General features: G+C 47.9%; 1 protein-coding gene across 1 annotated transcript in view; it reads left to right on the top strand.

Annotated features, from left to right (window-relative positions):
* The first annotated feature begins 3312 nt into the window (after positions 1-3312).
* LOC146201833 (N-acetylated-alpha-linked acidic dipeptidase 2-like) overlaps positions 3313-15281 on the top strand; it is a 38472-nt gene continuing 26503 nt past the window's right edge. The window contains exons 1-4 of the mRNA XM_084583467.1: positions 3313-3346; positions 6961-7336; positions 7881-8022; positions 13606-13728. Of these exons, the coding sequence (XP_084439593.1) occupies positions 3313-3346; positions 6961-7336; positions 7881-8022; positions 13606-13728 (675 nt within the window). The remainder of the gene's footprint in view (positions 3347-6960; positions 7337-7880; positions 8023-13605; positions 13729-15281) is intronic.

The following is a 15281-nucleotide window of genomic DNA, read 5'->3' as shown; positions in this document are numbered from 1 at the left end:
TTTCTTTCTCCTCTTTGCCTCTGTGTTAAATAGCGCCCACCAAACCATCATGAACGACCTACAACTCGCCCAACTTTCCCATTCTGTTGCTCTCTGAAATGCCTCGTCTCGCGCGGATCAACCGCTTGAGTTAGCGGGCCGCATTGCTGCGCTTGGCCACAAGGGTGCGGATCGATGATTTCTCTATGAGAGCAAAGCATTCACAACAGGAGGGTAGCTACGACCCTCGTGCGGCTGTAAATCTGCGTCTTCATTATTAATCCTCTAAAAGATTGCGCAGCTGAAAAGTACCCTTCAGCTGAAAAGTCAGTGCTTTCTGCAATTACAACAAGATATCTTAGCCTACTTCACCACCCGCCAAACTGTCTAACCAACTGCGGTGAGCTAACAGACAACTGCATGTCGAATTCGCCGTGTTTTTTACGCGGCCGCCTCAAGTGGTTCGAAATGTGGCGCCCAACTTTGGATATTTAAAGCTATGGCAGCACATCCTTTACGTAATTAAACGTCATTTTGACGTCATCATATAATGTTTATGCATGACGTATTTTCCGCCACGCAACGTCAGCCAATCAGATTTCAGGAGGCGGCTCTTGACAGTGGGCAGTTCATTTCAGCCCATTCCTAATAGTACAAACGTAAGTGCTTCCCTTTCTATCATATATACCTCTGTTTTCCCTCTACAATTACCTATATATACCCTCCAGATATTATGAATAGCGGTGCTAAAAATCCGTTTTCACTCTCACGTCATTTTTACGTCACCGCAAAAAGCCATTTCGACAGACCGCAATTTCGCGCCACAAATTTGAAGCATGTGGCTTTTCTGACAAGCAATCAGAGAAACAACATGGCGCCGAACGGCGGCCATGTGTGTCGAAAATATGGCCCCACAACTATGCTATACAGTCTATATTTCATTTTTAATTATTTGGCTGAAGTTAGCTGGAACATCCAGTATATCGTCGCGATTTCCACTCTTTGTTCACGCTCAAAGCCGCCGGCATGCGCCTTAATAATTGCAGCCACGCACAACACCGCCCAGATTGTTCCAGATCGTTGTGGTTGCTGTTTGCATCTTGTATTGGAATATTTCATAGCAGCTCTGAATTGAATACGACCGAGAGCGGCAGGCACTCTGTTATTCGACGACCACCGAGTGCGTTATCGCCGCCGCCGAGTTTTTCTCTTGGTGCGCATCGGGACATCATCTGGCTTTATCTTGGTTCAATTTTTAACAGCGTACGTTGCTTAATAATGTTCAGTGCAGTTTGGAAAATTATGGATGAACATTTTAGCCGACGGGTATTGCTACGCGCAAGCTAACAGAAAAAAAAAAAAAAAGAAAAGAACGCTGAAAGCGTGAGCTAGTGGCAAAATTTAAACAAGACATCACCTGAAAAGGGAAAATATTTCAGCATAAATCAATTTAAAGACCAATTTTTTGCCCTGAGAGTACTGCTGAGGAACGACTGGAAGTCAAAACATGATTTCTGGGGAGAAAAAGAAACTCGAAAATCGAGGACTGCAACCGCATCACAGCCAGAGGCCCGTCGGCTCACTAGTGCGATTTTATTGCAGCACACGCGGGGGGTTTTCAACTCTTCATCAGGCAATCGACATTGTTGAAGAATATGCGGAATGGGCAGGACTGAAATGCTCACCAAGCAAATCGGAACTTCTGCTAATCCGAGGAACAAAAATACGCGATATCAACGCAGAAGACGTTTTGGTGGAATTAAATGGCACACTGATAACCAGAGTGGGAAAAATCAGGGTCTTGGGACTGATAATCCAAGACAATGGAAAGAACACAGAAATATTAAATCGACTTAAGTCAACAATTAACATGACAACCAGGTTGATAAGGCGAATAGCCAACAAAAGACGCGGGATTAAATAGAAAGATTTGTGCCGAATTGTTCAGGCTTTTGTGATAAGCAGAATAGTGTACACCATCCCCTACCTCAAGCTAGGGGTGGCAGAAAAGAACAAAATTGAAACAATCATAAGGCAGGTATATAAAGCAGCACTGGGGCTACCCCACTGCACCCCTACGGAAAGACGTCTTAAACTGGGGGTCTACAAATTAATAACACCGTGGAACTACGCCAGGCACATATAATAACACAGCTAAAGAGGCTTGCCACCATACCCACGGGGTGGAAAATCCTGGGTAAATTAGGACTACAAGATAGAATCCCGGAAAGAAATGCACAAGTAAAACTGCCGACTGAAGTAAGGAACGCACTTACTATTAAACCGCTACCAAAAAACATGCACCCTGCTTTTTATGAAGGCAGGAGAAAAGCAAGAGCAAAGGCCCTTGAGGCCAAGTTAGAAGTCTCTGAATACACTGTTTATGTAGACGCGGCGGAATACGAGAAGGCAACTCTTTTGCTATCGTGGGTGTGAACGACTCGGGTAAAACATTAATGGCAGGTTTTATAAAAACAAACAACTCAGGGAGAGCGGAGGAGGCAGCTATCGTCATGGCGATGGTCAGCACCAAAGCGGTTACCATAATTAGCGACTCCAAATCTGCTATAAACAATTTTTCGAGGTGCATGCTCTCCAAAGAGAAAGAGCGAATTTTAAGATATGAAGACTGGAACCACAAAAAGGGGTGGAATTATTATGGGTGCCGGCACACTCGGGGAACAAAGGAAACGAGTTGGCTCACAGTATAGCTCGAGATTATGTCAGCCGAGCAGTGAGCCAGGTTGATTCCCCCAATTTCTCGAGAGATGATCTTATCTCATTTCATGACTATACTAATCACTTTAAACTAGAAAGGCGGATATATCCTCCACCAGACAAGAAACCTGACAAAAGGCAGGAAGTAATCTGGCGTCGTCTCCAGACGCGTGCCTTCTTGAGCCCATCTAAATTATCACGCATGTACCCAGCACAATACAATCCAAATTGTAAACACTGCAGCGAAATAGCCGGCTACGATCACATATTATGGAGCTGCAAAAAAGCGCCGCCACAGGCGGACCCACTACCATGAGGCTATACTGGCTAGCTCAGACCCGTTGACGCAAGTTCGGGCTACTGAGTGGGCTCATAAGGTCGCCGAGAGCAACGGACTTGAGGCCATCTAAGTGTAGCGCCCACAAATCGCTCATTGCTGACAATAAATGTTTTCCAATCCAATTGTGTTTCACCAAGCACTTCGTAGCCGGGGTCGAAAAGAAGAGGAAAACTCGCACCAGCAGCTGGCCCGGAAACGAAGGAAGAGGAAAAGCGACGAAGCCACTAGGGCATCGTTCTTGGAGCGGCGGCCTTGCGCGAGCGGTCCGAACCGGGATGTACCGCACGCCTCAACCCGTCGGCGCTTATGGTGAGCGGCCTGCTATCAGCGCAGTAGCTTTCGGGAGAAGGCTCCTTTTCGCGTTCTTGCTCGGCGCGCGACGACGCGGCTGGGGAATCGGTCGGCTTCCCACCGTGACGAACAGTGTTTCTCTGCGGGCGTTCTTTATCTGGAGGTTTCAAGATGGAAAGCGGACCTAATTAATGCAACCATACGTAGGTATAGCCTTCTTGGTGCTGAGTGGAGCTTTAGTCACGCCACCTCTCTCTCAGCACGACCTCAAAAAAGGCGGCGCTTTGCGACGCGAAAATTTCGGCGACAAACGAGCAGCGCTTGGCTAGCTTCTGCTTCGCGACCCGGCTTTATGCTTTTGTCCTTGTCCCTCGGTGACAAACGTAGGCTCCCCCTTCGCCGAAGTTCTCGTCCGTAAAGTGCAGGCGGGGCAGGCTTTGCAGAATAGCATGAGAAATGATAATCTTTTCTTTTTTTTCTAAAGAAAGCGAAAAGCAGACTCCGGGAAACGTACTACAAGGAAGTCAGTGCACGCTAAGGTTATGGCGGCGATTGGAGGTTATGGCCACTGTCGCATAATTGCTACCTAGGCTGACTGATATGCAGTAGAACAAACACTGGCACACTCAACTACAGCATAAGGCAGCCACGCCAGCGTTTCCATTTTGCAATCGAGGGGTATTAAGGTTTAATTTGCTGCTATTTTGTGTCGCCGCTTACTGCAGACTTCAGGCCATGCGTGTTTTGCTTCGCCGCTCGCACTTTAGCGGGCATTTCTTCTTCCAGGTCCTTTTTATTTATTTTTTTAATTATTTTTTTGCGTACAAGTGCGCGAGCACATTGAAATTAGTTACACGCTCGCTGCCATGGAAGTCCATGCTTAGCACGTGGTCATGAGATCGCCTGTACCGTGTCCGCTAAACACTGCTGGAGCTCAGTCTATAACGAGAGCTCAAGCTCACACAGCTATTGGCATGTTTAGGATGAGTAATTTATCCGAGAGCCTCAACCTGTCTGCGTGTGAACAGACGACGTTGAAGAGGCGTAGGGGAGGGAAAATCGCTGTACGAGTTCCATTTCGTGGCTGTGTTGGAAAACTGCCAGAATTAGTCGCTAGTGCCTTCTGTACAGCGGTCTTCGAGTTTACTTTGTGGTAGCCTGGACGACGGCCTAGCATCTCCGAACAAGGTCGCCGTATTTTTCTTTGCTATAAGTGAAAAGATTCATCCATGCCTGTCGTCGCTGTGGTGCGGATTAATGACCTCGCGCTGTATATGAATGAATGTAAATACACGGGGCTTACGAATCAGCTCTCAGCAGCGCTCGAAAGCTGTTCAGGAAGAAGGAAGCGAATTAGAAACGGTAAAGAGTAATTGTTGCTGTCCATGAAGCGGAAGCGACTTGCGCGAAAATGAGGCCAAGGTTGTATTGAGAAATTTCCCAAGTTATAGCACAAATCAACATCGACAGAAAGTAACTGTTGAATGCATTGGCAATGGTGTATGTTTCACCTGTGTCAATATCATCGATTACGAAACTACCAGAAGCAGTTTCCGGTAAAATAGATTCAAGGAATTTGCGGCACTTACTTTTCATTAACTTTTTCAACGCGACACGAAATACTTATGTCATGTTATTCTCAGTTCCTCCATCGTCTCATTTAAGCGAGCAGATTTGAAGAGACAAATAGATTGTTTTGAATGCCGTTGGCTGTTCACATGATGCGACAAACGCAGTATGTATCTTTATAAACCCCGAACTATCAGCCTTCTTAATTTTAACTGTGAGTTGAAAACGCCGAATGAATGCTTAAAAACGTTTAGAATAGCACTAAGTCATTATGACCTGCGGACACGGACACGCTAAGCTGCTAAATTTTATCAAATGAGTCACTAAATTTCTGATATTAGCCACGTCATCGGCACGTTTAGAATAAAAAAAAATGGAATAATTTAAATGTGTTTTCGGAAACTAGTAGATAATTGAAGTGCCTTCAATGCATCAGTTCTCATACATTGACTTCGCTCTAAGGGATGGTGATTAAAAAGCAGGTAGGAAGCCACAATGTATTCCGCAGTGTTTTGTTGCTCTAATGAGAATGCGATAAGGAAATTATTCAATTGTTCGCTAGCTACCATTATCTGATATCGACCGACGACTAATATCGGCCAGTTGACGCCAAGGTACTAAAATTACGCACCAGTATGCTCCGCTTTCACGTGGACGCTTCCTATCCTCACTGCGTCCGATCCCGACTGATGTTCCAGCAAGCACGCTCGACATGAAATGATGCTATATCACCCCGGCCCCCCCTCCCCCCCCCCCCCCCTCTCCCTGTATTGTGATCAAGGGCGACATGTTTGCTCACTACTTACTTTGATTCCATGGGGGGAAAGACCAGACTGAACGATTCGGCACTAGACAAATTCGAGGGCACTTTGGACCACTAAAGTGATACGAGGCGAAAGCCATTATAGCACGGTGCATCGTAGCCCTCCACTACGGTACCTTTATCTTCCTTTCTTCTTTCACTCCCACCTTCCTCTCTCTTTACGGCGTGGTACATGTGTCAGCGGAGAATTGTGACAGATACTGCGCCTTTTCTATCCTGTAAATCGGTTTAAAACGCCACTGATGCCTGCTCTACTTACGCCTCCTAGACATCTGGATCTGCTTGTTTCCTCTGTGGTGCGGCGTTCGAGGAAGCGCCAAATGAAAGGGCGTACGGACGCCTGGATCGGACGCCCACCGGGGTCAGATTCGTATTTGCATGAGTCGCCTTGTGATGTCATGATCTGTCGCCTCTTGTCGAACACAACCAGCATTTCATTGAACGCATCAAAGTTCACCGGCGTTCTATAATTCGTTTACAGGAAAGGAAAGGCGCAGTATCCGTCACTCGCGGAATCCCGGTATCATCCTCACGGTAGACAAGGGGAATTATGAAGAGCGTTTCACGATCCGGGGCGAGGCGCAGTTGGTAAAGCTCTGGGCCGATCCAAGGAATGGAGGTTCTATTCCCGGTGGAGACAGGGTTTATTAATTTATTTTTTAACCTCGCTTTCTAAAGCGTGACACCTCGGCTGACAACCTTCTGCCGTCAACGATGAGGCATTAAAGGCTTTCGCCCTAAAACACATTGTTATCAGCAGTGTAGGCTGTCCTCGTCTCTACGCGGTCAGTGCTTTCAAGCTATGGCCTCGTCATACTGATCGAAGCAGGAACTGGCCTGCCACAAGCACGGGGTCGGTGCGCGCACACCTTCAATCCAGAAGCCTCAGTAGTTCCATTACGAGAGAAGCCAGCGGCGTGTTGGTACATGCAATTGATCCTAAAAAATGCGTCATCAAGCATCTGTATGATCTCCCACGACCTGTATGATCTCCCATAATCTCCCACGACCAAGGAGAGCACTGCCCCTTCGGGCAATGATGTGTATTTAGCACTGGCGGACCTCCATGTGGCGGCAGTTTTCCCGACGTTTGTATCAAGACTGTGACACCGACAGTCGCACAGTGTTCCGGGTGGTGTCATACCATATCTCGTTATATATAACACTCGTTTGCTTGTGAGCAGTCCAGCAAAAGCAAATCAGATGCTGATACTACTACGATGGCGGGCCGTGCGTGTAGGGCAGCCGATGCCCCTGCAGAGGCGCGGCAGCATGTCGCCGGGGGCCATGATGTCGCCGGGGGGCCCCATGTCTCCGGGCATGGCGGATAAAGTGCGCATGGCCGCCATACAGCAGCGCAAGCAGTACGCGCGGACGCCCGCCGAGCGGCTCCTGCTCAAGTGGGTCATCTGCTGGGTGCTGTTCGCCGCTGTGGCGACCACCTTCATGCTCTGGTACCTGTTCAAGCTGAGCGAAAAGCCCGTCGTCAACGATCGCATGACCCGCCTGCTCAGCATCCACGATCAGATCGCCACCGAGAGGTACCACCAGCACGACCGTGTCTACCACGCCATCAGGCACAACATCACGGCACGGGCCATCAAGAACCAGTTCCAGTAAGTCTCGTCTCTGCGGAAGATGCCGCTGCGTAGATAGCCACCTGTCTTTCTTTCTTTCTTTTTCTTTTTTTTTTTTTTCAGCGACAATGTGAGGGCGTAGACGCCGCTTGAGTAGTTGTTCGCGCATACATCGCGCCGTACACACGGCGCCCTAGAACACCAAGTAATCGTTCTCTGTCGAGAATCGACGATAGTTGACTCCAGCTGTGTGCAAGGTAGAGCTGTTCGCATTTAACTATGCTGCTCAACTATATTTAATATTTTACGAAAATATCCTATATGACTGAACAATACGCACAGAATATGCAGTGATTAAAAAAAAAAAAAGGCGGCCCACGCACCTGGCAGCCGCGACTACTTTTTTTTTTTCTTTTTTTTTTTTGCCAGAGGGCATTAGGAGAGCTAGCGGAGAAGATAATTTCGTGAGGTTCTGTGTACGAAGCTGCTTTTCTTGCAAATTTAGTCGAGTGATGTGGCTTTGCCGTCATATGCGTTTACGTGAATGGAATGTTGGCGTGATCAGACTTAACGTCTTTCGCAGTAACCTAACCGCCAAGGACGCCGGTGGAATGGACCTCATCAGGTCGGTGGCCAAGTACTGGAAAGACATTGGTATGGATGTGGTGAAGGAGCCCATGTACATGGTCCTGACGAGCCGACCGAACGCGACTATGGACAATAAGGTGAGCAACTCACCAGCCAACGCCGACGGGAAGACGCTTTAAATGTGCCGAAAGCAAGCGGACGCGACTTACGGGGCCAAGACTACCGATAAATGTCCAAGTTATACTTGGAATTAGGCAGTGACCGCCACGCAGAATTCTCCTGTGACAAAAAACAGTCCACTGTTAAAGCGTTTCTTGTTACCTTAACGAAAACGCTAACCACGCGACAGAATCGCAACTTCGATCATTCTGATGCCACGGGCTTTCTTGATACAGTCAAACAAGAAGAATCTGATTTCAGTTACTGTTATGGCTGATCGGCAAATTAACATAGGAAGCCGTGAACAAATTAATCATATCTAGCCCATTGCTATCAACTGCTGTTATGCTTACTTGTATTCCACTATGTGATGCACAAGGGACCGCGACGGGTTCGCATGCATTGTCCATGCGGTACCGTGCAAGGAAGCAATGTCGGTAAGCTAGAAAGAAACCGGTCTATGCGTCCGTAACGGAATCTAGGCTGTTAAAGTGCTGTGCCAAATCTACGATTCATTAGTCTTAGTGTACTGCAGTCTCCAGCATAGAAAACGACCTTAGAGCAGGACATTTCGGAGCACTTGGGCTGCGTTCAGTGATGGCGAAAGTGTAATTTTGTTCCTTTTCCTCCAACGCGCAAATGTATCTAGAAAACGCACCTCACTGTGCTTCGGCGTGAACCCCGCCTTGCCATGATCCGAAGGCTGCGGAACGTTGGCTGTCTCAAAACTGCACATTTGGAAAACACTGTTATTATAACACTCGCCGTTGTTCGCACTATCTCGCCTTAGTTCATCATAAGCAGGATTACATACTCCCTCCCGTACTTAAAACTCCGAAGAAACGAAGTTGAGAGAGTCGACGCCATCATTGGAATGGCTTACAAAACAGCAATGGGCCTGGTTCGCTCGACTCCCAACGAAGAGCTTCTCAAACTCTAGGTCCACAATACCTACGAGGAACTCAAAGAAGTACAACAAACTGCCCAAATAAGGCGCCTGTCCAGCACGCCTGCCGGTAGGATCATACTTGAGAGATTAGGTATTGAGGGCGAACCCCTACAAGACCTCCCTCAAACTATTCCACGTGATATCCGGAAGAGGATTACCATCAAACCTCTTCATCGGAACATGAACCCCCACGCACATCAAGGCCGAAGAAAAGCACGAGCTAAGAGCCTGCACAAGACCTTGAGCCGGCTACAGGATGTCATCTACGTCGATGCCGCAGAAACGTCGAAGACCCTAACAAATATTCGAGATGTGGAGTCTCACAGCCCAACCCTAACCCAGCGAGACTCGTTATGGCGGAGACTGTTTCCACATCCAGACCCCTAGTGGCGGAGGAAGCCGCCATCGCCTTTACTAGTGCAACAACCATAGTAAGCGGCTCCAAACTGGCAATCAGTAACTTTGCTAGAGGTAGAGTCTCCAATCCCACCTCACAAATACTCAGTGAAATAAGAGAATCTCCTCTCTTGAGAGAGATCGAATTAATATGGACCCCATGCTCATGCGAAGAATCAGGGAAATGAGGCTGCCCACCAATACGCTCGAGAATTAGCCGGCCGAGCGGTGGCGCAAAATCAGGAACCGGAACCTTTCGGTGAGCCAGCCGTATCATACCACGAACTCACTGCACATTACAAAGCAATAAGAAGAACACTCCCACCACCCCATAAAACACTGACCAGATAACAACAAGTCATATGGAGACAGCTACAGACGGGGATCCTCCCCAATCCAAACTACATATCAAAATTCATAAATAAGGATATGAATCCCTTCTGCCGGTTTTGCGGGGAGAAAGACAACTTCGAGCATATGATCTGGGCGTGCAAAGCCCGTAAGCTTCCCTCAAAACTCTTGCCTGATCCCTCTAAAGAAGCTTGGGACAAGCTAAGGTTCAGCAATGACCCTGGCATTCAGTTCAAGGCCGTCGAATGGGCCGGCGTTGCCAAAAGTCTCCACGGCCTGCGGCACGCTAGCTGACGTCCCCTGTTCCTCCAACTTATTGGGAATAAAGTTTTATCAGCCTCAGCATGCGTGGTCTGCCATCACAGGCTGACAACGGCCACTTGCCCTTTCCTTGTATTTAAATTGCTCGTTAATGTACAACCGGCCACAAAAGTTCACAGTGTCGAAAAAAAAAAAAAAGAAGAGATCCGGGTTTAATCTGGTCAGACTGATGATACTATGCAAAACCACTATTTGGATCATGGTTTAGCTCTGTTTCACTTCTGTTTTGCAGAACTTGGCTAGAAACAGTGTTCAATCATAGTTTAGTTTTTGAATTACTGGCATCGGGGTGCTTGGACTGTGACGTCGCGATCTGGCGGGCCAGTCGGGAGTCAGGCACAACCAAGGTCGTTGCTTGGCTCTGGCTCCCATATGGGTGCTTTCGTACCAAAAATTTAAACGCGGGCTCAGGGTTGAGAGCGGCACTGCCGAGTTTCCATACACTACTGCAAACTGCATGCAATTAAATTCCATAATTCTGCGCAGAAATTGTGATATTGCACAGCTTCCTATATCATCACTTTTTGTGGCCGATAATACACCGATGAAATTTATTGCACATTCCGCTGCCAATGTTTTCTTTTCTAGGGCATTTGTTTCATTATGTTTACAGTGTTAACGGCGATGATGACGTCAACGTTGAAATGGCGCATATGTTTCGCGGGCTGTTATAACCCATTCATATATGCTTTTTTTCTTTTAGTTCAAGATAATGAGTGTTCATTGCACTCCCCTTCAATTTGTACAGTATAACCGTGCTCGTTTTATTTGCTGAACAACGGCACAACCACGTGTTCAGCCGAGACAGAAGCTGCCCTCGCTCGTGCGAATCGTGTAGAGCACCACCCTTTGCATTTGCTATACTGGCACGGCTCCTGCATTGATGCTGGGTTGACTGTGTCTATAAGGCTGCATGCAAGTGAGCCGCCTGTTAAACGTCGTTCTTTTGTATTCCCGTCATTGAAATGCAGAAAATGCGAGCGTGACTCTATGGCTACCCATGACAACCAGCTCCTGCTTGGATATACAGTCGTGCCCCGTTAATATGACCCCCGTTAATATGGACGACCCGAATTATAGACAGTTTTTCTGGGGACGAAACCTTTTCAATGTATTTATGCCTCGTTAATATGGAAACTCGCTGTCTGGACAATGGACAGGGGAAGAATTCACGCGCCCCACTTGGGCCCATGTATTTTTGTCTCGTTAATATGTACAGTGCTTAAAAAAAAGCAGAGTAGTCCGAACGCAAGTTAAAGAAGGGCGCGCCGCCCGCGAACCTACGCGACAGCCGATACGGCGGGATGCCTGAACGAGTCCTGTGCGGTTGGAAAGAACCAAAGCCTGCGTGTCGCCGTACTAAGGGAGAGGGGAGGTGGGGGGAGGGGGGGAAGTGCAAGAGCGGAGCGGAACGTACACAGAAAACCGAAGGTCAGCGTAAGAAAGACCCCGAAAGGGGGGAACCAGGAGATTTCTGGGTGCAGCGGAAGTGCCGCCGCAGTCTGGAAAACAGCAACATGTGGTTGCAATAAATACTGCTGAACGTAACAGAGAGGCCGGTAAAAGCGTAAGAAAGAAATGACAGGAAGAAAGACAAGTGCCTACAGTGGCGGTGGGAACTGAAGTTTTCTGTCCCAAAGCGCAATGTGTGTTCCACGAAGCCGTTAACGCTTTTCGGTGAGAGTTAATACACACTCACAAAGTAGAGCGACAAAAGAAAGATGACGCATGAACACGCAACCGGGACCGGGCGTCCCATCCTGGACGCGCTTCCCTCTCATGCTCCTGGTTTTCGTCCCTGTTGCGCTGCCGAACTGACAAACTTTGCACACTAGGCGGTCCGTATGTCGGCTTCGCTTTGAGTCAACGATGCGGCCTTGACAAGGTCTGAGCCCGTCGTAGTTGCCTAGACGTCGTTCTAAACTGTACTTCAGCTTGCAGTGTTTGTTTTATGGGAACACATAAAAACGGCGCCAAGAAGATGGGATGTTCGATAGCCCTCTGCATAGCAGCTTGCCAGCTTGACTCCTTCGCTTTCTTACAGAAACAGTACAAGGCAAAAAAAGAATCAGAAGAGCGGAACGGCAGAAAGGTTAACTGCGCAAAAAAGTGCACATCATCAGGAGCCTGTAGCCCTGAACTTGAGTCTGGCTTTTGGCACGGCGGGAGTTAAACACAAAAGAACAGAGCTGAACGTAGGCGCGAAGAAATCTGTGAATACAAGCGGCAAAAGCCATCTCAGTCAATCCAAGCTGCGAGGGACTAGTGTCGACAGCTCAGCTGTTTCCTCGCCTCAGGAGAATCTCAAGCAGCTACTTAGCGGCTACTCAGTGAAGAGGCCATTTTGGAAGTGGCGGTGAGTAGAGAATCAGACGCTGATTCATCGCCCAGTGAGGAGTTCGTTCTCGAAAATTCGACCAACACAAAGCCCATCACGGGTGTCATGGTAAGCGAGTCGCTTCAGACTGCACTACAATTTTTCGAAGACAACAATGACAAGGATAATGCACTCAAAAGTGCCGGTGTTCTGTGAAATTTTGAGTCCAGTGCACACTGTTATGTACAAAAGCAATCGTTAATCACAATTCTCTTTTCTCAATAAAGTCCTTTTTTGTTTTTATTCGTGACTCGTTATTATGGATGACTCGCTGTATGGACAGTTTTGGTCGGAAACCAAAGTGTCCATATTAACGAGGCACGACTGTATAGAGCGGCGTTGATATTCACGAGAAGCTGGTATTTTCGCGTTGCATGATCACCATGCTGACACTTTTGCCTTTAGTGCAAGCTCCTCCCGACCCGATCATACTGTATTTGAGCCGGATGCCTGTTTTGTACAAAAAAGGGGCGTTTAACCTTACACCCTCACACGTACACTGAACGTACGCAAGTTAAAAATGACAAAAGGAAATTGCGGAGTTTGGCCTCAGTGTTATGTTCAAAAGCCCGTTACAAAGAGTGCTTAAAAAAACGCATGCATCGCATAAAAGTTATTTTCGCGAAATTGTATACCTGTACATAGCAGTACGATGAGACCTTTTAATGAAGAAATTTTTTATTACCCAGAAAACTGCTAGGAATGCACTTGAGTGTAAGCAAACGACTGTAGAGCAGAAATTTCTTGAACCTAAAGTTTCAGTGCTTCAGCCTCGTTAAAATAATTAATTTAAATATTACGGCGTGCGACTCGCACTGGAGTCTCGCTGCGTTAGCTACGCCAAGAATTCGTGTGAGCCTTGACGGCATCGAATACGTATATAGTTCAGTTTGCAACGCACATGATAGCAATATTAACGAGATATGCGCGTGTGTGTAACTGCTGTGGGCTACGCGCTCCTTAAACATTGAGGTCTGGGGGTGCGTATAGACCAGATAACGAGAAGGCGTACATCAGTTTGAACGATGCACCTAAGCGGGCGCTCTTGCTGATGTGCTTCCTCCGGTTATTGGAAATCGCTGTACCGATACAAACTGCATTTTTCGCGGCGCCGATTCCCGCGGTGCGCGAGACACTAAGAGCCGCTGTGTCTCTGCGCGTGCGCAGGTGATGCTGTTCAAAGACAACCAACTGCTGCTGACCTGTTCCTCCAGAGATCTCATGATGCTCGCCGGCAAAACTCACATCCCACCCGCGTACCTGGCTTTCGCTTCGAGCGGCACGGGCATTGTAAGTGGGCCCTTGTGGCGTGAATACCTCATGCGTCCAGTATAGACGAGACAAGATAGAGTAAAGAAAAATATGGATTTTTTTTTTCTCTCGTCTTAACCAATCTGTAGCGCTATTTCTTTCCGTAAGCGTATACATCTTCTTAGTAAGCATGTGAACGACGGAATGCCGGCCACTGGTATCGGAGAAAGAACAGTTTTAGTCTGGAACTTGCCTTCCTGGCCAATTAACTCTCAGACCTTGTCGCTTCTGTCATTTCGTTACCATTCCCCTGCTCTGCTTCTGACGTTGCCAAGCCGGCAAACGCAGCGAGTTTGTTTTGAACTGCACACAGGCACAAGAATCTCTCGGCGTGTATTGAGAAGAATTATCGAACTTTTCGTTTGTTGTGATTGGTCGTCGTGGTCGGTGCGCGCTTTGCCGGCAGCGACACACCGGCCACTGAATACTCCTGCTTACCATCGGCGTGTTTTGAACACAGGGTGTGTGTACGCCCATTAAAGCAGGTTCCTAATCCACTTGACGCAGGATATCGCCTTCCTTTAAAACGTGTATAGCACCAGCGGTGCAGTTAACCACGCCTTTATACTCAAACTCGAGGAAAGTGACTTAGCGCACAACGACTATGGCCTATTTTCTAAGCCACATCGTACGTCCCTTGCCGTCGTCCCATTCCCGCGATGCTTTACTGGGCTCACTTTTAACGATATTCTTCAAGCCGAGTGGCAGCAGCGGACGACAACGATAGCATTTTCTGCTGTTTTCTACTGAGAGCAACATTTGCATTGCAGACGCTACATGACCGGCAGTAACTAACTACGTAGCGGCTTCTGCGTGCTGCACGAAAGGTACGGGCAGAACATACTGAGTCCCACTAGTGCCGAACGATCGCACGCCCTCGTCGTGCTCAGTGCGCTAGCAGCCCCTTGTCGGATAATAAAAACACTTTGTTCACTGCCTCCCGGCCGTACATACTGATAAGCGAGACTACCGATGTCGATGCTGACTCAATGAACCGAAATGCACTCGACGATTCATTGACGCGATCGGGATAACACTGTCGACAGGTCAAAACAATGGAAGAAGCCTCTCGTATTTCATTTCCGGGGGCATATCGCAGCCGCATAATTTTTTAAAGTACCTCACATTTGCTGTATTGCGGCTAACCACGCCCCATTCTTTTTTTTTTTTTTTTTTCGTAAGATGCGCCTCTACGAACAGGAGACGACTGAAAGGGGTCTTCTCCTGCCGCATTGTTTGGATCGTCTTTGTCAACTAGACTGCTGGATATGATTATGCTAACCAGTTTACGTCGCACCTCCCCGTGGTGAAGGCGAAGTGAGATGAACGCACGTGCTTCCATAGCAAGGGAACTGTGCAAAACGAAACCGCCGCCTGTATTTTTGCGAAGTCACCGCTGAGGCAGCGATGCATGCCGGCAAAACTGTTCCAACGCCATAAAAGTCTGTGACGTATTGGAGCCCCGAGCACACCATGCGACTAGGGAACTCGGATCACTGCTCGCTATTCCTCCTCGGTACCAACTGATATAT

This window comes from Amblyomma maculatum, chromosome 1, assembly GCF_055883805.1.
Source record: "Amblyomma maculatum isolate TAMU_Amacu chromosome 1, ASM5588380v1, whole genome shotgun sequence".
NCBI lineage: Eukaryota > Metazoa > Arthropoda > Arachnida > Ixodida > Ixodidae > Amblyomma > Amblyomma maculatum.
The sequence above is the reverse complement of the archived record's forward strand: the minus strand, read 5'-3'. Positions and strand labels throughout refer to the sequence as shown.